At 46.4% G+C, this 22,185-nt stretch overlaps 1 protein-coding gene across 1 annotated transcript in view; it reads right to left on the reverse strand.

Annotated features, from left to right (window-relative positions):
- Window positions 1–22,185, reverse strand: part of auts2 (activator of transcription and developmental regulator AUTS2) — a 1,005,438-nt gene that overhangs the window by 124,302 nt on the left and 858,951 nt on the right. Inside the window, 1 exon segment of the mRNA XM_033046152.1 lies at window positions 1,963–2,011. Coding sequence (XP_032902043.1) covers window positions 1,963–2,011 — 49 coding nt within the window.

Here is a 22,185-nt window from a genome sequence, read left to right on the forward strand (position 1 = left end):
TAAGATTGAGATTCCAGTTTTGATTAGCATTTGATTAACTAAAATATTTAAATACATTGGAATTCATTGCTACAGATATCTGTGGAGGACAAGGCATTGGGTATTTCTAAAGCAGAGATCGATAGGTTCTTGATTAGAAAGGGCGTCAAAGGTTCTTGGAAGAAGGCAGAAGAATGGAGTTAAGGGAAGGTTAGATCAACCATGCTTGAATAGCGGAGTAGACTGGATGGGCTGCCTGGCCTAATACTATTCCTCTGTCTTTTCAAGGGCGGCACGGTGGCGCAGCGGTAGAGTTGGTGGTACAGCGCCGGAGACCCGGGTTCAATCTTGAGAGTGCTGTCTGTACGGAGCTTGTACGTTCTCCCCGTGACCTGCGTGGTCTCCGAGATCTTCGGTTTCTTCCCACACTCCAAAGATGCACGGATTTGTAGGTTAATTGGCTTGGTAAATGTAAAAATCAACCCCAGTGTGTGCAGGATAGTGTTAACGCGCGGGGATCGCTGGTCGGTGTGGGCCGAAGGGCTTGTTTCCTCGTTGTATCTCTAAACTAAATTAAACTAAACCTCTCTCAAGTTCCCAATTTGAAATATTTTGGACACAGTGATATAAAAAGAATTTAAAAAGTAATTTTAAAAAATGGGGATGAGCAACATGAATGTTACCGAATTAGATCTACTGGAAACATTGTAAGGTAGAATCAAGGTTAACACAAAATGAGATCCTTTCTCCTCCACTCATGCATTTTAAAATGAGAATGTCACAATATTTCATACAATCTTGAATGAAAGTCACAGATATAATGGCAGTCGGATATAAACATCTTTAAAGAGAACATCACACAAGAAAGTATTCCTCACGTTTGCAAGAAGTTTAAATACACTCGGCATCTGACACCAAGGACACATCACACACACGTTTGGTTCATGCACCTGCCCTGAAGTTGCTATTCAGATCATTTCTTCCCCAAAAGACCCCTTTCAGGAAGGGATTTCTTCGATGTTTAGTAGAGTGAATGCAAATTCCCCAGAACAAAACAGTCCGAAACATCACCCATTCCTTCTCTCCAAAAATACCAAGTGCCCAAGGCACCGACACCTGCATTAACATCTATCTCTTCTCACTTGTGCTGGCAACACAAATTAACATATGGCAAGGAGAAAACACTCCAGAGGAGCGAAAATGAGGTTCTTTTCATGGAAATTAGGGCAGAGGGAGATATATCAAAGAACTATTTGTGTTGTGTTTCCTGGCAATGTTTTTAGATATATAAACAAAAAAAAGCTGCTGTTGATTTAAGGCTCCACAAAGAAACCTTAATCCTATCACAGGAACAAAGATCACCTCAAAAAGTTGCAAGCAGATAAAGAACCTCTGTCAAGCTTGGCTATTCACAACTAAATGGATGGCACAAATCAAACTGTACGAGTTAACAAAGATGAGAATGTGGGAAATACATTCAAATCCAGAAAGAAAGCCCGGGCAAGAGTAAAGGACCTTTTGTTAATCAATCATCCTTTGCTTCGACAACCAGAGAGCCTTTCTCCCTGGTTACCGGCAGTGAATTAGGAATGTTGATTCACTGGTCGCCCTCTTTCATGCTGGATGCAAACCAAAAATGGGATACTCAAAAAGCTAAAAGCTTTTCGCTGCAATTAGCAACTTAAAAGTGCCACTTTGCATAGGGCTCAAGGTCAGGAGGCCTGTACAGGAGACAACCAGGGAGAGGGTGGACACAAAATGCTGGAGTAACTCAGTGGTGGGGGGGGGGGGGGGGTGGGGGGGGGGGGGGGGGGGGGGGGACAGGCAACTCTCTGGAGAGAAGGAACGGGTGACGTTTCGAGTCGAGACCCTTTGGGGAAACGTCACCCATTCCATCTCTCCAGAGATGCTGCCTGTCCCCCTGCTGAGTTGCTCCAGCATTTTGCGTCTCATCTTCAGGGGAGAGGGTGGGATGGGTCCTACCTTTGCTCGTGGTCGTGTTGAAAAGTTTCTCCGAAGTAGCATCCGAAACCTGGAGCAGAACAGAGAAAAAAAGGGAAAAATTAAGATTGTGAAATCTGAAGCATTTACCAATTTAGAATCTTTAGAAAATAAAGAATATTTTAATGCAGTTACTTTAACTCTCCACAAGATAGAGCCAGAGCATTTGTTTAAAAACTCTATTTTGCAGACCATTTATTCCATGAACGTGTGCTTAAAACCAATGTCCAAACATGGAGCGTAAAAATATAATGTTATATTTTGGTTTAACTAATGACTCAAACAGACTCAGGAGCAGCTTCTCCATTCTGTTACCAGCCTTCTTTCTGAACAGTCCTCCCATAAGCTTGCACACTCTCCGATTCTTCTCCATCTCATTACGGACATTGCAATCTGTCTCTGGGACTATTGCGTTACTATGCTGAGATTTATACTCTGCACTCTGTACCTTTCCTTCACCCTCCCTCTTGTACTTGAGTTTGCCTTGATTGTATTTATGTATAATATCATTCTATATGATTGCATAGCATAAAGCTTTTCACTAAACCACGGTACACGCTACAATAAACCCAAACTTAAAACACTTTCAACCCTTTTTCTTTCCCTGAACAGCTCCACGGACATGCAGCATGTTGGATTTGGAAAACACATTGCAGATCCAACGATGCAAATTCCACCATTTCTTTTAACCTCGTGGAATGCACCTTATACTAGGGGGTGGCACGGTGGTGCAGCAATGGAGTTGCTGCCTTACAGCGCCAGAGACCTGGGTTCAATCCTGACTATTGGGGTGCTTGTCTGTACGGAGTTTGTACGTTCTCCCCGTGACCTGCGTGGGTTTTCTCCAGGATCATTGGATTCCTCCCACACTCCAAAGACGTACAGGTTTGTAGGTTAATATGCTTGGTATAAGTGTTAACTTGTCCCTAACGTGTGTAGGATAGCGTTAATCTGCGGGGATCGCTGGTCAGCGCAGACTCGGTTGGCCGAAGGGGCGGTTTATGCGCTGTATCTCCAATTAAACTAGAAAAACTAAACTTCCTTCACCGTGAATGTGAATTCTTTTTATTGAAACCTCAAGCTGTCATCAAGTGGCCCCATTTAATGCATGTCATTCACAAGGCACACTGAAACATCTGCTTGCAGACTATGTAATATGTTCATAGTTTCATCACCCACCCACGCTTTCCTCCTCACTATAAACTGAACTCGGTGGCTACTTGCATCCACTGTACTAACATTTCCACATGAACTCAGATTACTCCATTCCAACAGTAAAGCTTGCTAAAGTTTGAGAAAAGTTTCTTTTGAAATCACAATTGCAGTAAACTCCTCGATGGTCTTTCATCTCTCACTGCATAACAGTTCAATATCTTTTAAGCAAAAATACCAACTGCAGGGGAAACTCAGTGGGTCAGGCGGTGTCCATGCTGAGAACTAGACGGATGGCATTTGCGGTTATGACACTCACTTTATCAGCCTGACCTCCACCGATGCTGCCTGACCTGACCCGCTGAGTTCCTCCAGCACTTTGTATTTTGCTCGAGATTCCAACATCTGCAGTGTCTCCTGTCATCTTTTAAGTGAAACACATTTGGAATAAAAGCCCACCAAACACAAGAGACAAGAGCCTAGATATCAGTTCAGTTTATTGTCACGTGTGCCGAGGTACAATGAAAAGCTTTTAAAATGGATTGAGCAGCGCCAATTTCTGTACCCAAGTGTTTGAAGGAGGTGGGAAAGGAGGATACGTGAATGCATTTCTTGTTATCTTCCAGAATTCCAGATATTCCAGAATACTTTGCACAGATTGGTAAGTAGCAAAATGTTTAAGAAAGGAGGGGAAAGTAAAAGAGGGCACTGCAGGCCAATCAGCCAAACATGAAGGGAACATGTAGAAACAACGAACTGCAGGCGCAGGTTTACAAAAAAAAGACAAAGTTCTGGAGTAACTCAGCAGGTCAGTCAGCATCCCTGGAGAACATGGGTAGGTGACATATTGGGTCGTGACCCTGAAGAAGGGTCAGCTGGGAAATTGATGGAATCTATCATTAAGGAAGTAGCTACACAACATTAAAAAGAATAACGAAATAGGGGAGAGTCGGCAGAGATTTACGAAAGGGAAGTCATCAGACCAGCAAAACACAAAGTGCTGGAGGAACTCAGTAGGTCAGGCAGCATCTGGGGAGGGAATGCTCAGACGGACGTTGCGTGGCAAGACCCTTCTTCAGACTGCTGGGAGAGTTCTGACTTGAAACGTCATCTGCCCATTTCCACCCCTCAATGCTGCATGACCCATTTCGTTCCTCCAGCTTTTGTGTTTTGCTCTGGATTGCAGCATCTACGGCCTCTTGTGAGACCATGAACTGGAGCAGGCCGTTCAGTCCACTAATGCTACACAAGTCAATTCGGGTTTTCTTGAGGTTGTACCGTAGAAGAATAGAAAAGACAAACCAGTGGATCTGATGTACTTGATTTTCAGAAGGACTTTCACAAAGTGCCGCACAAGTGATTAGCAGGCACATCAGCACTCGGTGTTTAGTTTAGTTGAGTTTAGTATAGAGATACAGTGTGGAAACAGGCCATTCGGCCCACCGAGTCCGCACCGCCCAGTGATCCCCGCACACTAACACTATCCTGCACACACACGAGGGACAATTTACAATTTACACTTATACCAAGCCAATTAACCCCACAAACCTGTATGTCTTTGGAGTGTGGGAGGAAACCGAAGATCTCGGGGAAAACCCACTCGGTTACGGGGAGCACGTACAAACTCCGTACAGACAGCACCCGTAGTCGGAGTCGCGGGGATCGCTGGTCGGCGCGGACTTGGTGGGCCGAAGGGCCTGTTTCCGCGCTGTATATCTCTAAACTAAACTAAAATATTGAGGGGGGAGAGCATCATTCAGTGTACAACTGTAATCCAGGCTCGTCTCAAGCATGGTAAGCAGTTGTGTAGGTCAGAGATCAACAACCTTTCCAGATCAGGTGGGGCAGGTTCTGCAGTAATGCCAGCAGCTGCTACACAAGTGCCACATATCTCTGCACTATTAAGTACATGCTTGCCTTAAATGGGGGCACTATGGAGTGACAGCCAGTGTGTATAAGAGTGTCTGTACGGGAGATCAGACTTTATAATGTGCAATTCATCTTGACATCTCGTCAGATAACAACATTTCTTCTGATGTTGCTCCATTGCCCACGGATTTTCATTCCCGCTGGAGACATCCGAGGCAACGTGGTGGGACTTGAGGATTATTTGTTATCTCCCAGCGTTTATCCTTCTGGCATACATTTCATTGGTCAGGACGTCTGAGCCCCTAGGATATTTTGGAGCTCTCCTCTCGCCTGCAGCCCCTCTCCTCAATGTGGCCAAAATGCACATTGCTGTCGTCTGACTTCTATAGGGACCACAGTTAAGTCAAGGCACCCTAACATGGGTGGCACTGTGGCGCAGTCTTACAGCGCCAGAGACCCGGGTCCGATCCTGACTATGGGTGCTTGTCTGTCCGGAGTTTGTACGTTCTCCCCGTGACCTGTGTGTGTGTGTGTTTTCTTTGGGATCTCCGGTTTCTTCCCACACTCCAAAGACGTACAGGTTTGTAGGTTAATTGGCTTGGAATAATTGTAAATCGTCCCTAGTGTGTGTAGGACAGTGTGTTGGGAACGCTGGTTGGTGGGCCGAAGGGCCTGTTTCTGTGTGGTATCTCTAAACTAAACCCTGCTGCTTTTTCCAAAGGCTTTTTGAACCACGTCACTATTTTCGTGAATCCAAATCAACAGCGAAACGTAACGCTGATTTTGCATACCAAAATAGGGCAAAACCAACCTCGTTTCGAGGCAACAGATTCTCAGTAGTCTCGTTATGAGTCGACACTAGAATTCTCATCCGTGTTCAGCTTTTCCATTCCTCTCAGTCCCAATTACTAAAGGAGTCATTACATTCATGTGGGCAACTTCTGAACCCCAAGCCTTAGAAACATAGACAAAAAATAGGTGCAGGAGTAGGCCATGCGGCCCTTCGAGCCAGCACCGCAATTCAATATGATCACGGCTGATCACCCAAAATCAGTACCCCGTTCCTGCTTTCTCCCCATATCCCATTGATGCCTTTAGCCCCAAGAGCTAAATCCAACTCTCTCTCGAAAACATGCAGTGAATTGGCCTCCACTGCCTTCTGTGGCAGAGAATTCCACAGATTCACAACTCTCTGGGTAAATCACAACTCTCTCTCTCGGCCAAGACTGAGGCGGCCTGGCAGGATTGGAAGGAGCAGTGGTGGTGCTCGGCCGTGGCCGATTTACTGCCGCTCGCAAGACACACGTTAGCTGCTAATTATTTCCCAGTCCCCGCAGTCGAAATGGGCGATAAGATGTCTCTTCGAGCAGTGCGCCGACTGAAGTGGTCCGCTGCTCTTGATCATCCATTATCAGCAGCTGCCAGGGCACAGCGGTATCAGGCTCTGCGATAAAGCACCAACGAGCCTGTCACAAGGAAATCATCCTCCCCTGTGAGGAGACTCTTTCCTCTCATTAAATGTAACCCTTATCGCTTGAACGCTGCAATCCTTAGCAAGTGACAATGGCATTTCATCTAATTTTCCAACAAGCCAATCCTGACAGCATCCTCGTTTTCCTTTTTGCTTTCCAAAACACAAGTTAATCTGTCCGTCAGCTTCTGGGTGAGGGAAAAAACGTGTCGCCTCACGAATTAAAAATCGAGGCAGGGATCTAGGGAGCCAGTCGCAAACTCATGCATTAATTAGTGGCCTCATGATGCCTTAACAGGTAGAATGGCTTTTCAAGGTTAAAGGTAAAGGGATATTAATCCTCCTGTGAATAGTGTCCAATTACATGCACAATTGACGATGATGGCAATCGAAATCCGCGTCCTCTTTTTGAAAGGGAAAAAGAGAAAGTCTCAGACAAGAGCTATTCACTGATTTACTGACAATACCCAATTTCAGAGCAATCGCTGTCAAATCAAAATGTCACTGGTGTCAATCTGTGCATGTACCAAGTACCAACTCAATCCACTTCTCTCAAGTTGGCTCGTGTCAATGCAGCCACCTGTGAATGCAAGTCCACTGTGATATGAATCATCTCAACTCTAATGTTCTGTCTTTACCTGATCATTCTCCTTCTCCTCTCCTCAATCGTTGCTGATCAATGGTTCACTATTTTCCTGCCTCCCTTCTGCATCCTGACCAACTGAGTCAGACTCAGCTTTAACCTTTGGAAATCCATGAGTGTCAATAGCTTATTCAACTGAGGACTAGGATTCCAATAGTTTTAGGCTCTCATTAACGCACAGTGCCATAAACAGACTTTGTTCCACAAAAGAGTTCATTGTCAGTCATGCTGGCCCTGTTTTGTGCCGGCCTTCTCCGTCTTTTACCCTGAAGAAGGGTTCCGACCCGAAACGTCACCTATTTCTTTTTTCCAGAGACCACCTGAGTTACTCCAGCATATTGTGTCTATCTTCATTGTCACTTGAGTACTTTGTGTAAACGGACGTAGCTTGGACTCGGAATTTGTCGCCATTAGCAACTGCACTAAAGGACCCCAAGCTGCCTTCTAGAGCCTTGTTAATATTCTCTTTTATGAGATGCTGGACAGCGAGAGACCACAGGCTGTGTCTCAGATTGGACCTCACAGCTGGACTCTGACTTGAAGAGATTAGCTGATGCAAATCTTATTTATCTTTCCTCTTCTCCGCACCAGGAGGTAGCAGCTCGTCATTTGTTACAGTGCAAGAAATACACTCAAGGCGTTCTCTGTTGAATGTGTGCCTGGGTATAAAATGACTACTTGACCCAAGCATGACCTGACCCAACCACCGTTATCTTTCCCCAATCTGAGCCTCAAAACATTTAATCCTTTTTCCGTATCTTGCTCATCATAAACACAACACAATCAAAGCATGCCATTGATTCAGCCGTAAAGGAAAAGGAAGAAAAGGAAGAAAACCAAAAGAAACCTAAACAACAGACGTTAGGATGAGTGAGACAGAAGGAATTGCAGGTGCCGGTTTATTTAAAAAAAAACTGCACAAGTGGTGGAGTGATTTAACATGTCAGGCAGCAGCTCCGGAGGGAATGGACAGGCTCATCGAAACATACAAAATAGGTGCAGTAGTAGGCCATTCGGCCCTTCAAGCCAGCACCGCCATTAAATATGATCATGGCTGATCATCCTAAATCAGTACCCCATTCCTGCTTTCTCCCCAGATTCCTCCACAGATGCGGTCTGACCCAGTCAGTTCCTCCACCACTGAGTGTTTTTTGACGTTAGTAATATTCCGTGGTTTAAAAACGTGGGCTGCAGTGAACCAAGAAAACAGTGAAAATACAACTAGCCACTTGTCTTCTAGTGACCTTCAACATGTCTAACTAACCTTCTTCTAAACTGGTAAAAAACAATAATAATCTGTAGGTGTATAATTCTGCTCCCATTGTATGGAGCACTTTGTGTACCCAAGTACTCTTTGACATAACGTTTGACAGTAAGCCATGCAAGACCATTATTAGAAAGGACACAAAGTGCTGGAGTAACTCAGTGGGTCAGGCAGCATCACTAGAGAACATGGTTAGGTGATGTTTTGGGTCAGGACCCTTCTTCAGACCCGTCCCGAAACGTCACCTACCCATGTTCTCCAGAGATGCTGCCTGACCCACTGAGTTACTCCAGCACCATGTGTCTCTTTGTGCAAACCATCATCTGCAGTTCCTTGCTTCTTGATGATTACAGGTGCACAACCTTTTATCCGAAAGCCTTGGGACCAGACACTTCTCGGATTTCTGGATTTTTCGGTTTTAGTCCGAACGGAAGGTTTTTAGCGTAGATTTTAACATGTGGCTCAGTGGTAGAGTGCTCGGCTCGTGGCCGCAAGGTCGCGAGGAGTTTGCGCCTCGATCCCGGCAGTTACCCGGTCAGGGCCGGCCTTTAGCCGATAGGGCCTATTTCTCCCAATTGGGCCCCGCGCCTATTGGGGGCCCCGCGCTAGAGTAATCAAATCAATTGGAGCAAAGATCTTATAGCGCGCAAGATGGTCCACTCCTGCGAAATACAATGAACTGACGCGTAGTCCGCACCGGAGCGTAACCTCCGTCATTTCAGTAACCCCGACCCGACTTCAGTTATGCCTCTCACAGCGTTGCGGGGGAACAGTTTAGGTGTTGTTAAATGTTTTTTATCACTTCCTTTTTAAACGGCACATGCCTTGTACTTTTTAAACGGCACATACTGCTGATTAAACCGAAGACAGACACAAAAGGCTGGAGTAAATCAGCGGATCAGGCTGCATCTCTGATGAGGAACACGTGATAATAGGAGGAAATAGGTGATATTTCGGGTCGACTTTTCCAATAGCTGCCATGAGGGGAGAAGCGCCGGCACCAAGAGCGAGCGAAAGCGTGGACAGACGGACGAAAGCAACGTTCATAGAGCGGCGTTGGTAGACATTCCGGGTCGAGACCCTTCTTCAGACTGATAGTCAAGGGAAAGGGAAACGGGAGATATCGGCATATCTTCCATTCACTTGTCCTTAGTACCGTCCATAGCTCTTGCTCCTCTTTCCCCTGAGTCAGTCAGAAGAGGGGTCTCGACCCGAAATGTCACCTACAAAGATCTTTGGTCACCTATTCCGACCTATGATCGTTGCTTTTGTCCGTTCTGTCCGCGCGTTCGCTCGCTCTTAGTGCCGGCGTTTCTCCCCTCAGACTCCGCCAAACAAACACACACACACACACACACAGCATGTCCGGCAGATCGCTGCGGGCCGAGAGAGAGTAGAGAGGTAGAGGGGGAAGAAAGGGGTAGATGGGGAGGGGGGTGTGAGGGGGAATGGAGAAGGGGGAGGTGCCCTCACGCTCCCGGGGCAGCTCTCCCGTCCCTCTAGTCACCGTGCTTCACGCACACAGCCTCAGCTCCCGCCCTCCCCCCTCTCTCCAGGAAGACGCGGTGAACAATACACGGAGGGCCGGGGGTTGCAGCAACGTTTACAAACCTCGGACTCGGCTCACGCCCGGACCCAAGCATCCGTTCCCGCCGCTGGACCTCTCCCTCCCTCCCTTCCTTCCCTTCCCTTCTTCTCTCCTTCTCCCCTCAGGCTCCGCCAAACAAACACACACACACAGCATGTCCGGCAGATCCTTCCTCTCTCTTTTCCCTTCTCTCCCCTCCCTTTGCCGAAACCCTTCCTCAGACTGATAGGGGGGACTGATAGGGCAGTCTGAGGAAGGGTTTCGGCCCGAAGCGTTACCTATTTCCTTCGCTCCATAGATGCTGCTGCACCCGCGGAGTTTCTCCAGCATTTTTGTGAATCCCTAGACCTAGTTCAGTGAGCGTCCACCGAGGGTCACCCGGAGAGGTGACAGCGGAACCTCTCCGGGCGACCCTCGGTGGACGCTCACTGTACTAGGTCTAGGGATTCCTACTCTCCCGGGCAATATACCCTCCCTTTTTTCCAGGACCGAAAATGTCCGATTTTCGGAGCTTTTCTGTTTCCGGAATTTTGGATAAAAGGTTGTGCACCTGTATTAGAAACTTAGGCAAATGTTTACTCAGGTTTAAAAGGAGTCAGAGAGCCTTCAAGAGGGAACTTCAGGGCTGCGAGTCTAAAAGCCCTGTCCCACTGTATGAGTTCATTCAAGAGCTCTCCCGAGTTAAAAAAAAAATCAAACTCGTGGAAGCACGTAGAATGTACTTAGCGGGTACGTCAGAGCTCCGAGACATCTCTTAGCGGCTCGTAACGCTAACGGCAGGTAATCGTGAAACGTGGTAAGCTCGGGAAGACTCGGGAAGATGTTGAAAGATGTCCACGAGAGCCCCGAGTACCTACGAGCGGCCATTACCGTAAATCCCCGTGTTCGAATCAGGGCAAACTCGGGAGAACTCTTGAATGAACTCGTACAGTGGGACAGGGCTTTTACTTGAAGCCCCGGGCACCAATGTCAGAGTTATGGAAGAGGCCAGAATTGGGAGAATATAGAGATCTTAAGCAGTTTGAAGGGTGACGAGGTTTGCAGAGCAAGAAGAAAGATGGAGCCACATTTCAGAAAATAGGGAGGGCATTTTTAAAGAAAATCATGGTATTGCTAGAACAAAACACGGCACGGTGGCGCAGCGGGTAGAGCTGCTGCCTCACAGCGCCAGAGACCCAGGTTCAACCCTGACAACGGGTGCTTGTCTGTACGGAGTTTGTACGTTCTCCCCGTGACCTGCGTGGGTTTTCCCTGGTTTCTTCCCACACTCCAAAGAGGTTTGTAGGTTAATTGGCTTAGTACAATTGTAAATTGTCTCTGATGCTGCAGTAACTCAGCGGGCGAGGCAACATCTCTGGGGAGAAGGAATGGGCGACGTTTCGGGTCGAGACCCTTCTTCCTACGACGGCGGCATCTTCGTTGGTCCAGGCCTGAGATCGGCCACGAAGGCGGTGAGTGTTGGTGCTGCTCCTCGTGGCAGCAATGGTGTCGTGGGACTGGGCCTCGTGGTGTTCGAGCAGGATGCACGGGCCAGCTGTGGAGCCCCGGGCTGGCGGGCGGTCGAGTCGAGGAATGTCGGTGGAAGGACCGTTCTGGAGGCGAGCAAGTTTGCGATGCTTTGTGGAGTCCAGGTGGGAAAGGAAGCGTTTGTTGAGGGCGTGGATCTGGCGTTGGATAAACTGCAGTTGGGGTCCGTTGCAGGTCTGGGTGAGGTCCGGAGCTGCGGGAGAGTCAGGGCGAGGGCCTGTTGGTGCCGGCGCTTCGCAGCCAGTGTAGAACGCAGGGCACGGAATGAGAACTGTTGTGAAAAATGGCAGATCGATTGTCGGAACCTGGGATGTCTGGAACCGGAGCTGGAATCCACTAGGTAAAAGATGGAGGCGCAGGCGCAGTCCCGAGAAAACAAACGTGGCTGTGGTAACGGGTCTGGGTTAAGACGTGGTTGTAGAGTCGGGGGGGAAGGAGGAATCACAGAGGGGGAGTAGTGAGAGAGGGTGCAACTGAAATCTTGTCGGAGAGAGGAGGAGAACTTATTCAAAGTAGACACAAGTGTTAATGTGCGGGGATCGCTGGTCGGCATGGACTCGGTGGGACGAAGGGCCTGTTTCCATGATGTATCTCCAAACTAAACTAAACTAAAACAAAAGCAACACAAGTCAGCTTGTACGGGGCAATGAATGAATGGATGAGGGCACTGAATGGTTTGGCACAACTTCAGTCAGGAGAAACTCCAAGCGGATGTACAAATTAGGACATACAAATTTTACTTTCAACTGAACACATTTTGACACCAATTTCTGTCAAATGAGTAACATGGTTTTTTTTCCCTCCACCTTTTGGAACAAGGAGCAGATTCTTTGCAACATATATTCCCTCCCCCCAACACAGTGAGTGCCGGCCCACAAAGTTGTTACCCCACAATAAAACAAATCGACAGAATGGATTGGAAAATTAAAACACAAACTAAATGCACGGGCACAGGAATCCTGTCAACCACAAATTACCAGGCTGCTATCGCAAGCCGATTAGTTTAGGAAATCAATGCAGATGCACTGTGAAGAGACACCCCATTTTTTTAAAGAGCTTCTCAGGAGATCAATGCATTATTTTCACCACGTCAATTATAGACGATGGAAGCATTTCAAAATCACACTTCTAAAATTAACCTTCACATCCAAACAAATAATGAGCTTGTAAACAAACATTGAAAATCAGTGGATCTTGTGAAATATTGCACGCTAACAAGTCATCTTTGGTACATCAAACTGCATGTGCACGGGCCGACTTTGTGCACTTTGAGCATCCGTGCAGTGTTTACTGATGCGAGCTCTTGCGGGATTTACTGAAAACGTTATATTGACTTGATTAGGTGTCACAACAGCAAAATAGCGCGGTGCTAATTATGCACGGAGACGCAGATTGGCCGCACTAATTACAGGGAGGGTGGGGGGGGGGGGGGCAGCATGCAAGTGTGGCCAAAAAGCAAAGAACCCAGCAAGATAGACACTCGCTGCACCCCCTCTGTGATTCCTCCTGCTCTCTCTGGCTCCACCACCACGTTTTAACCCAGACTTGCCACCACAGCCACGTGTGTTTACTCGCCGCTTGCCTGCGCCTCCATCTTGTTATTGGTGCTGGCATGGTTCAGTTTAGTTTAGAAATACAGCATGGGAACAGGCCCTCCCGTGCCGACCAGGGATCATCCATGCACAAGTTCAATCATACACACTACGGGGCAATTTACCGAAGCCAATTAACCTTCAAACCTGGACGTCTTTGTAGTGTAAGCCAGCATCTGCAGTAACAGCACCTCATATTTCTCTTGTGCGGCTTCCAACCCAACGGCATGAATATTGATTTCTCTAACGTCGTAACCCTTCACCAATTCCCTCTCTCGCCAACCCTCCTCCACCCTGGTCCTCTTGCTGATTTCACTGTTTGGATTCCTTCGTTATCATTTCGTCCCCAGCCAACAATGGACCATTGTGGGCTCTACTTCCCCCGAGTCAAAGCAGGCTCTGCTTTGTTCTGTACCTTCCCGCACCTCTAGTTTCCCCCTCGCAGACTCTGCATATCCTGTCTAACTTGCTGAATGCTTCCAGCATTTTCTGATTCCAATTTAGGCTGCAGTTGAGAAGTTACTGAGTTAGAGTTATTGGAAACCTGTGTCCATTGTGGCACAGCGTGTGCTTGGCTTCCGCCTTTTTATGGAAGCATATATTGGGATACCCGAGTCCTGCTGCGAACTGGCGGCTTGGATAATTAACATGTTTCAGGGTAATTGGAGAGCCTGATATGCAATTTCACCATCAAACAGCCATGTTACCCACTGACCTCAACTCTATCAGTGTAACTTAGCTGGGAACTGCCAACTCGATGAGATACATACAAGCTTCAGTCAGATGACCTGAGTAAAAATAACATCAGCTGCACTACATATTTTCAGACCATATAGTTAGGGAAGGTATTCAGAATTTCGAATATTTAAGAAGAAACTGCAGAAGCTGATTTACACTGAAAATAGACGCAAAATGCTGGTGTAACTCGGCAGGTCAGGCAGCATCTCTGGGGAAAAGGAATAGGTGAGGTTTCAGGTCTGCTGAAGTTCTCCTCACTTATTGAGCCCTCAGCTAAATGCTGTCCTGATAGAGTCAGTCCAAGTGTCCACAGTCATTTCTAGATATCACTGCTTTTGTCCTTCATTCATAGATTCTTACAGCGTGTGAGCAGGGAAGCAGGCCCTTCGGCCCATCTCGCCCTCACTGTTCCTAGTCCTTGTTCTTTTGGGCAGCAATGGTTTTAGGCTAAAAGGTTTCAGAAGATGGCTCGCAGAGTTGTTGTGGCACATCTTCTCGAATGGGTGGGAGATTGCAAGCCTTCACGTGGCCCGCCCTGTTTCGACGAATGCAATCAACCCGGCGTGCACAATCAAATAAGATCAAATAGAACAAGTTGTCCTACAGCTTTAGGCTGTGCACGCCATACGCAAGAAGAAGAAGAAGCTCTTCTCGAGGGTAATACTGGCTGGCACAGCGTGGCAGTGGAGGAGGGAATGTATTTTTTTACCTGGAGGTTGGGCTGTTGGAAAGTATTAGCGATCAAGAAACGTTCAAAGAAAACACTTCAACTCATGGAAATTACCAAGCTGAACTTTGAAACGGTTGGTATTTACAAAAGTCATCATCAGTTGTTCTTTTAGCTTGAAACCTCAAAGGTATTATCACCCTTCTGCTCCATTCATCTCATTTCATGTTCTGGTTTACAGCCCACCATAACTGATAGACAGGAAATCTGATGTAGTCCAACATACATCCTCTGATGATATTTGAAAAATGCCTCCAAGAAATTCACTGAAATCCAATGAATTTATTTCACTTGTCCCCATCACCTACACAATGCTTTTAGAAGAAATAACATCAACAAGGATTACTGGCTTGGAAGAAAGAAATCCTTGCTGACAAATATTCAGCTTATGGGTGTTGTGTTACTCACAGAGGTAACTCATTGAAGGTGATGGCTGACAGGTTGAATACAAGGATGGTTAACAATAGGGTTCGAGAACTCACTACCTGAAATGTCCAGGGAGCCATGCTTTACATGGAGGTCCAAATTCTGGGAATATTCCAGACGCCAATGCCTCTACTTCTTTAGAAGATTGAGGAGAAAAAGTAGAGAGCATATTGACTGGTTGCATCACGGCCTGGTTTGGTAACTCGAACAACCAGGAATGAAGAAAATTGCCAAAAGTGGTGATCACTGCCCAGTCCATAACGGGTGCCGACCTCCTCATCACCGAAGGTAACCACAAGAGGCGCTGCCTCAAAAAGACAGTCAGCATCATCAGAGACTCACGCCACCCAGACCCCACCTTCATTTCATTCCTGCCATCAGGAAGAAGGTACCTGGAAACTGTAATGTCCAGGTTCAGGAGCAGCTTATTCCCAACAAAAATCAGGTTATTAAACACCACAGCCTCCAAATAGGCTCTGAACTACATAGACTTGGGGGCATTACTTTTGGCTTTGCAATGCTATTGTTAATTAATTGCCCGTTTGTTTTTCATATACGCTGAACATTTATTCCTTAATATGAGTTTTACAGAGTACTATGTTTACCCATTTAGCTATTTACCTATGTAGCCTATTTCCTTCGCTCCATAGATGCTGCTGCACCCGCTGAGTTTCTCCAGCATTTTTGTCTACCTACTATGTTTACATATCTGTGGTGCTGCTGCAAGTTAGAATTTCATTGTTCCATTTCAGGACATGCGACAATAAAACACTCTTGACTCTTGAGTGAAGTCATATCAGCCGATACCCCTGCATCACTGCTAAACAAACTCACCCATCAGATCAATCTTCACTGGTAGCAAAGATATAAAGAGTTAGTCTGAAGAAAAGTCCCAACCCAAAACGTCAACATGTCCATTCCCTTCCCAGATGCTGCCTGACCCGCTGAGTTCCTCCAGCACTTCGTGTTTTTCTCAAGATACTATCTGCAGTCCCTCGTGTCTCTGTGCCAAAAATGCTGTTCCGTTGTGAGGATTGACATTTCCATTCTTGTTTCAAATCTGAGTGTTTCCAGCATTTTCAGTTTTTGTTTTAGATTCCCAGCAACTGCAGATTTCTTTTTTCCAATGTTCTCATATCATCCACAGAGTTGTGACCAATATTTATCAGTCACTAATCGTGAGAACTTGCTGTGTTCAAATTGGTAGGCATTGGTTGCACCATTCCCAACAGCAACTTCTAAAGTATTTTGCAGGCAGTGGAGCACTTTGGAAAGTCCTAAATGTAACCACGGTGGCGCAGCAGTAGAGTTGCTGCCCTATGGGGCCAGAGACCTGGGTTCGATCCTGGCTACGGGTGCTGTCTCTACGGAGTTTGTACGTTCTCCCCGTGACCTGCCTGGGTTGTCTCCGGGTGCTCTGGTTTCCTCCCACACTCCAAAGACGCACAGGTTTGTCGGCTAATTGGCTTGGTAAAATTGAAAATCTTCCCTGGTGCATATTGTGCGGGGATCGCTGGTCGGCGCGGACTCGGTGTGCCAAAGGGTCTGTTTCCTCGCGCTGTATCTCTAAACTAAACTAAATTAACCTTCTAAAGTATTTCATGGACTGTGGTGCACTTTGGAAAGTCCAGAAAACTTTTATATAAATGTAACAATTTCATTGGATTAAATAAATTAAGAAATAGCTTCCTTTAAAAAAAATAAAAATGCTCTGGTTTGACAGCCCATAACCAACCTCCTAAAGCACTTCATCACAGTGAAACGTAATTGAATGGCTGTTACATGGAGAAGTGCAGCAGACACTTTGCATACAAGAAAATGCCCTGTAGATTAATGAGTTGAAGGACGAGCAAGACCACAGGTATTGTAAACTGAGCTCAGCCACATGTTTGGAAGCTCAAAGGAACAACGCCTAATTTGAAGCTTTTAGATATACACATCAGGCAACTTGAAAATAGACATGCCCCATTAACCACCATCACAGATAATTAGTTTTGTGCAGAGTGGCTGTGTTCAGATATAGCCCAAATCAGACTCAAAATTCGGTAGGGACTTGTGCTATGTTTTACATTGGTTCAAGTTCAGTGAAGATTTAAATATCTTTCAATACAATCAAAACACAATTACCAATGGTTCATAATTTCACTCTTGCTTTAGGGCGAAAGTAATCATATCATTAATATGCCCAAAACCAGCGATATACTTAAATTCCCCAATGGGCACAACTTGTTTCAGAGTTCAAGTGAACGAGCCAGAGGTCAAGAAATCTGACCCTTGCTTCTCTGTAAAATCTCTTGGCTACACAAGTGTTCAGGAGCAGAAAGAATCTAGCAGAGATATGTTAATATAAAAATTATGATGAATGTTTCCTGCAGCTGATGGTAAATTCTCCTTTCTCCTCCCGGCAAATAGATCTTTAAATGTACCCGTGGAAAGACAGTCACCCCCGTTTTCTTCATGTTTCACAAACTTTCGACTTTGCAAACAACTGCAAAACTACGATTGAACTGGCAAATGACGGGTTAAAATGTACTGGCCCTGCTTTCATTCGGTGTGGTTTCCGACTCACTCCGAGACTGCCTGCTAAATAAAGCTGGCTAAAATCTCCCTTCCACACACCAAACTTCGACTTAAACCTTCCTCAAAGGGCCAGTTACCACAGCGGAAACAAGCCATTACTTGTCCAATCTCTGTGAAATACAATCCGAATCACCTCCCTCCCCCCCCCCAAGCACTCCCTCGAGTTTTGCTGGGTTGGACCTAGAAAGGAAACAAACCACCAGATCTGTACGTCTGCAGGCTTTGAAGCCCTGTGCCACATCAAGTCCCCGAGGAGAAGCATCAACACCGTCTCAGTTTTGTCACTTAAACACATTCATAAGGCTCCCTTGCTCACCAGCCCTGACAGAATGAACTCTGCTGGGAGTTTCTGGTGGTTGAACATTGCAAGCACGTTTCATGCCAGGTTCAAAGCACCGTGGTAAATGCAGCCAAGTAAAAGAACCCTTCGACAAGGCATTTCACTTGGCTTTCTTTTTCCCCTTTTCTCACCCCTCAAGTTTTTTATCAATGTAACCGATGTTCCTGCGGAGTAAAGGACAGGGCAGCATTGGACTCTAGTCTCTCGATCACCTTTAGGCAAGGAAATGTTATGATTAGCCTCCAGACTTTAACATCAAGCCATTGTGACAAACACTGGTCTAACTCTCGTTGAAGTTACAAGTATCACACTTTACAGCAACTCATTCAAGGGACCCTCAGGTTAATACTCTGCACCGTGCAAATCAAAAGATTCGAATTCTTTTTCTTATCACCGTTTTCTCCTTGACATTTTATTATCCGTATCTTTTAGAGTCGCAAGAATCAAAAGGGATTTACAGCACAGAAATGGACTCTTCAGCCCACCGAGTGTGTGCTGACCACTAATCATCCATTATACCGATGCTTGACTGATTCTCATTTGGTTCTCCTCAAATTCCCGTCTCTTTCCCCCCCAGATTCTACCACTCACCCACACGTTAGGGACAATTTACAGTCAGTAATTAATACATCAATCTGCTTGTCTTTGGGACTTGGGAGGAAACTGGAGTATCCAAGGGAAAGCCGCAGGGAGTCACGGGGAAGGGCGGCACGGTGGCGCAGCGGTGGAGTTGCTGCCTGATAGCGCCAGACACCCAGGTTCCATGCTGACCACGGGTGCTGTCTGCTTGGAGTTTCTCCATCCTCCCCGTGACCGCGTGGGTTTTCTCCGGGTGCTCTGGTTTCCTCCCACATTCCAAAGACGTGCAGTTTTGTAAGTCAATTGGCTTCTGTCAATTGCCCCTAGTCTGTAGGATGCAAAATCTGGGATAACATGGAATTCGTGTATGGGTGATCGGTTGGTCGGAGTGGACACTGTGGACCGAAGGGCAGCCAGTGGGCTCTCTGGAAAATAGCGCTTCTCCCATTTTGATTCCTGCCTTTAGTTTATCCATTAATATATTTATTAATATATATTAATTATATTTATTAAAAGATATTTAAAGAAAGGAAAAGACAAAAAAACAACACCAAATGTGATCTTTATCCCGAGACACAAGGAACTGCAGGTGTTGGAATCTTGAGCAGAACACAAAGTGCTGGTAGAACTCAGCAGGTCAGGCAGCATCTGGGGAAGGAATGGGCAGACAATGTTTCAGGTTGCGACCCTTCTTCAGATGCTCCAGTCTGAAGAAAGGACCGAGCCGAGGTGTCATCTGTCCATTCCCTCCATTAATGCTGCCTGACCCGCTGAGTTCCTCCTGCACTTTGTGTATTGCTTTTCTTTATCCCAGCACACAGTCATCAAAGTAACAGGTGCCACTGAACAAGCGTGGAAAATATTCTCAACCCAATCCTCATATTTCCACTCAGTTGCTACAACATGGCCTCCTGAGACTGCATGAGGCAATTTGTGGATTTTCTGGACTCTCCATTTTGCCAGCTTACCTGTACCCGCCTCTATAGCCCACAGACTCACTGGTTTACCAAATAAGTGTATGGGAGTAGCCTAGTGGGTCAGGCAGCATCTCAAGAGGACATGGATAGGTTCCAAAAAAAAACAAAGTACTGGAGTAACTCAGTGGGTCAGGCTATCCATGTTCTCTAGACAAGCTGAGTTACTCCAGCACTTTGTGTCTTTTTTTGTAAAGCAGCGTCTGCAGTTCCGTGTTCCCACAAACTCCCACGTTTGTTGGCTGGAGTCAAGCTCTCCAAAGCAGTGACATCACAGCAGCAGTGTCTCAATTGTATCAAAGAGGCTTAAAGTCATTCTGTAACATCTCAGCTTTCTCGTTCAGAGACCTGGTGTAAGGCACGACGAGACTGACAAAATGTGAATCCACGGGATTCTGATGACAACTCTCAGCCAGACCAAATGCTGGGCCTCCAAGATGACCATTTTTACCCGAGCCAGCTGCCTGCCCCTTTTCCGGGGTTACGTCCGTGCCCGGGTGGGATTAGAAAGGGAATACGCCCTGTCTGCGGGCACCCTGAGGGAGTTCCGGGACCGCTGGGCTCCGCAGGGTGTTGAATGTATCCTCAATAAGGATTGTATCATAGGTGTATAGTAGTTTATTACATGTTTGTATTGTATTATGGTGGTGGGTTCTGGCTTGTTTTATTGTAGTGTAATATTATTTTTTAATAATTGAATAAATTTATATTAAAAAAAAAAAAAAAAAAAAAAAAAGATGACCATTTTTGTGAATAGCAATCAAAGTAACACTCATCACAGTGGCCATCCTTTGGTAGCACATAGAGCACAACCCAAAGCCAACACACACAGCCAGGCTCGAGTAAGAAGTGAACTGAGAGACTAGCGTGGCAAATGGTTGATGGAGAAAGGAGAAAATGAATGTAAACGGGGACCAGAGTAGTAAGAATGCTGTGTGCGGAGAGAGAAGGGGAAGGTTTGAGAGGACTTGGGAAGGTGGGGAGAGAACTGCACAGAAGGAAACACTCGAACCAAGAGACACAAAATGAGAATTGAACACACTACACTTTTTCTTTTGTAAACTAGTTTCACCAAAGAATAGCTGGGGAAGAAGGGGAGAGCGAGGGAACTATATACACTTTTGGACGCAGTGTTTATATGAAGAATAAGATTTCCATGGTCACCATCACTCACTGATATTGAGCAAAGAAATAGATCTGTATTCATGTCTGCAAGGCAGAGCCCTCCCTGCTGCACATCAGCTACTTCAGCAACGCTATCTGCACACCAGTTAACCCACTGGCTCTCAATCACCGCTACAACCTCTTCTCACTTGGCCTCCACCCGCAACCATGCCTCTATCTATCAAAAACTGTGTTGACTCTTGAACCTGTTAACAGCCAACACAGATACCAGGAATGTGCAGGAAGGAACTGCCAGATGCTGGTTAACGCCGCTGATGGACACAACATGCTGGAGTAACTCAGCGGGACAGGCAGACTGAAAAAGGGTCTCGACCCAAAAACGTCACCCATTCCTTCTCTCCAGAGATGCTGCCTGTCCCACTGAGTTAATCCAGCATCCTACTCCAGAAGAGTCGGAACAGCTTCATGGAACTAGAGCCAACCGTATCAGGCAGCATAACCAAACATCAGATGGCACCAGGACACCACCTGCCTTATACTACCTAGAAAGCCCTAAGCCACCTCTGCACTGGAGTGGGGCGTTGCGGACTCAACCTGAAGAGGTGGGGCCTCTCGAACTCTGACAAGTGCAACTGTGGACAGGTACAGACAATGGCCCACCTACTGACTCGCGGCGGAGAGGCATGCACTGCGGACGATCTCCGCAGAGGCACAGATGTGGCGCTGCCTGTGGCAAAGCGATGGCAGAACGTTGCCTGACACACGAGCGAACACACGAGCGAAGGAACTCCAGCATTTTACGTCTATCTACAGATATCCGGAAAGCAGCTTGAATAAAGCGAACTGCTCACAAAATATCTTCGTGTTTTCGTACACTTGATGGGCAACTTGCATTTTTCTTGGACCATCTGTTCATCCCTGTTAAACGTGGGAGTTAGGGGGTGGTGTTATCTGAGGTGCGATAGCACATTATCAACTTCTCAAATCATAGAAACATAGAAAATAGGTGCAGGAGGAGGCCATTTGGCCCTTTGAGTCAGCACTGCCATTCATTGTGATCATGGCTGATCATCCACAATCAGCAACCCTTCTCCCCATATCCCTTGATTCCGCTAATCCCTGGAGCTCTATGTAACTCTCTTTTAAATTCATCCAGTGAATTGGTCTCTACTGCCTTCTGTGGCAGAGAATTCTACAAATTCACAACTTTCTGGGTGAAAAAGTTTTTTCTCATCTCAGTTTTAAATGGCCTCCCCTTTATTCTTAAGACTGTGGCCCCTGGTCCTGGACTCCCCCAACATTGGGAACATTTTTCCTGCTTCTAGCATGTCCAGTCCTTTTATAATTTTATATGTTTCTATAAGATCCCCCCTCATCTTAAATTCCAGTGAATATAAGCCCAGTCTTTCCAATCTTTCCTCATTCGACATTCCCTCCATCCCGGGGATTAACGTCGTGGAACCTACGCTGCACTGGCTCAATTGCAAGGATGTCTTTCCTCAAATTAGGAGACCAAAACTTCACACAATACTCCAGATGTGGTCTCACCAGGGCCCTGTACAATGACAAAAGGACGTCTTTATTCCTATAATCAAATCCTCTTGTTGTTG

The sequence above is a fragment of the Amblyraja radiata genome, chromosome 28 (genome assembly GCF_010909765.2).
Source record: "Amblyraja radiata isolate CabotCenter1 chromosome 28, sAmbRad1.1.pri, whole genome shotgun sequence".
In the NCBI taxonomy this organism is placed as follows: domain Eukaryota; kingdom Metazoa; phylum Chordata; class Chondrichthyes; order Rajiformes; family Rajidae; genus Amblyraja; species Amblyraja radiata.